This window comes from Didymella exigua, assembly GCF_010094145.1.
Source record: "Didymella exigua CBS 183.55 unplaced genomic scaffold M421scaffold_29, whole genome shotgun sequence".
Lineage (NCBI taxonomy): Eukaryota > Fungi > Ascomycota > Dothideomycetes > Pleosporales > Didymellaceae > Didymella > Didymella exigua.
In genome coordinates, this window is record NW_022984803.1 from 1 (window position 1) to 1,639 (window position 1,639).

The 1,639-nt window shown below is 46.9% G+C and overlaps 1 protein-coding gene across 1 annotated transcript; it reads right to left on the reverse strand.

Annotated features, from left to right (window-relative positions):
- Nucleotides 1-838: 838 nt before the first annotated feature.
- M421DRAFT_7861 (uncharacterized protein) lies at nucleotides 839-1,276 on the reverse strand (the record flags this gene model as incomplete). The annotated part of the gene is made up of 2 exons (XM_033597416.1): nucleotides 839-1,032; nucleotides 1,219-1,276. The coding sequence occupies 2 exons, from the start codon at nucleotides 1,274-1,276 to the stop codon at nucleotides 839-841; spliced, it is 252 nt and encodes an 83-aa protein (XP_033445631.1).
- Nucleotides 1,277-1,639: the final 363 nt, after the last annotated feature.

Consider the following 1,639-nt stretch of genomic DNA (forward strand, 5'->3'; position numbering starts at 1 on the left):
CAGCGCGCACCCGCTTCTTTAGCTTCTTCCCATCACTACGCGCCCCATACTCCTTTAGAGCTGCTAGTCGCTGCCTATCTCTAACTACTAGAGTCCCCTCCTTCTAAACCTGCTTTCTTTTGTGTGATTTTCGTCGCGTAGCGGCCTTATTTGCTGCCTGAAGCTCGCTGATTTCCTGTTAGGCTAAAACTAGCCTGTAGGATAAAATTGCTCCCCCCTTTGCATAGTGCTTAAGCGCGCTTAGAACAGAATTAGGTGAGCTACCCTGCTGCTTCTTATACTTCTCTTAAATTAGAGTTAATTAAGACCTAAATTCTAGGGTATTGCTAGGGGTTTGCAACTGCCAGGGCTCGCTGTTAGTGGGGAGTAGTAGTGATAGAGTCTGCAGCTTCACATCAAGGGTTAAAATAACCTGTTCTAGGTTAAAGGGGACTAATCTAGCGCCTTAGAACCCTCCTTAGATGTTGCTAGAAGTAAAGACTATATTATAGGCTGCTTTAAAGCATAGGAGGAACTTAGTCTTTGTAAGGTGGGTAATCTAGTTGCGCATGAGCATTTTGGCTTGGCGCCCATACGCCTTCTTCAAAGGGGCAAAACAACCCACATCAAGTGGCTGTAGGAGGTGTGATAAGTGGGGAGGCATGCATATAGTAACAATATTGTTATCCTTGCAGTGTTGCTAGAATTTAAGCAAGTTGTGGCTCTCATGGCCATTAATAACTAGCAGTTGGTGGGTACTAACAGTACGCTCCTTTGTATGCGTGTTAAAGTGCTTCAACTACTTAAGACCAAGCTTATTAGTAGTCTAGCTATTACTAGAGACTCTAATAACCTAATCCTAGGGCAGGTCTTCCTCCTTGTACCAGCTAGAGAGGTGGTGGCGTGCCTTGAAGATAATGAAGGGCGGAATAGCCCATCCTTTCGCATTGATGCCCTGTATGACTGTTGTCCACTCCCAGTTGCCTTGCTGGACTGTCTTTGGCCTTCCTCGTCTCTCTGAAGCTGTAACAACTGCTCCTAGGGAGATCTGGCCTATCATGAAGCTAGTCTTATTAAAGTTGTAGGTATTATCATCCTAGATGCCATACTTGGCTTTAATGTTGGCTACTAGGCTAAACCAGCCCTGCACAACCCCTAAATCCTCGCAGAGGGCTCGCTTGTAGCTGTACTTGCAATTGAACTTTACTTTAAGCTCTAGTTAACGCTTAACAAACGTACTGGGCCAATTTACGCTAATAGGGCCTAGATTGCGCTCAGCGTGCAGAGAATTGGCCATAGCAGCCACATCTGCCAGCTGGGGGCCAAATCCTCGCGCGTCTAGCTCAAGGACATGTTCAATAATCACCTGCTCCTCATTGTTGTCCAGCTTTCGCGAGTTGGCTATAGAATTAGCGCGTGAAGGTTGTCCTGCGCGTCGTGTGCTTAGTGTACTCTGAGGCACCTTATAGATAGCTGCAGCGCGTTGCTGGGTGAGATTCGCGTCTTGTTTAAGAGCTTGAAGCGCAAGCTGTATTTAGGCTTCCCTTAACGCGTTAATATTAGGTTGTTGTTGAGGCATTGGTATGTAGAGGTTACTTTGGTGGGGGCTTGGCAAAAGTGATCAGCTCGCCCGTTGATCAGCTCGCCCGTGGGGTACGTT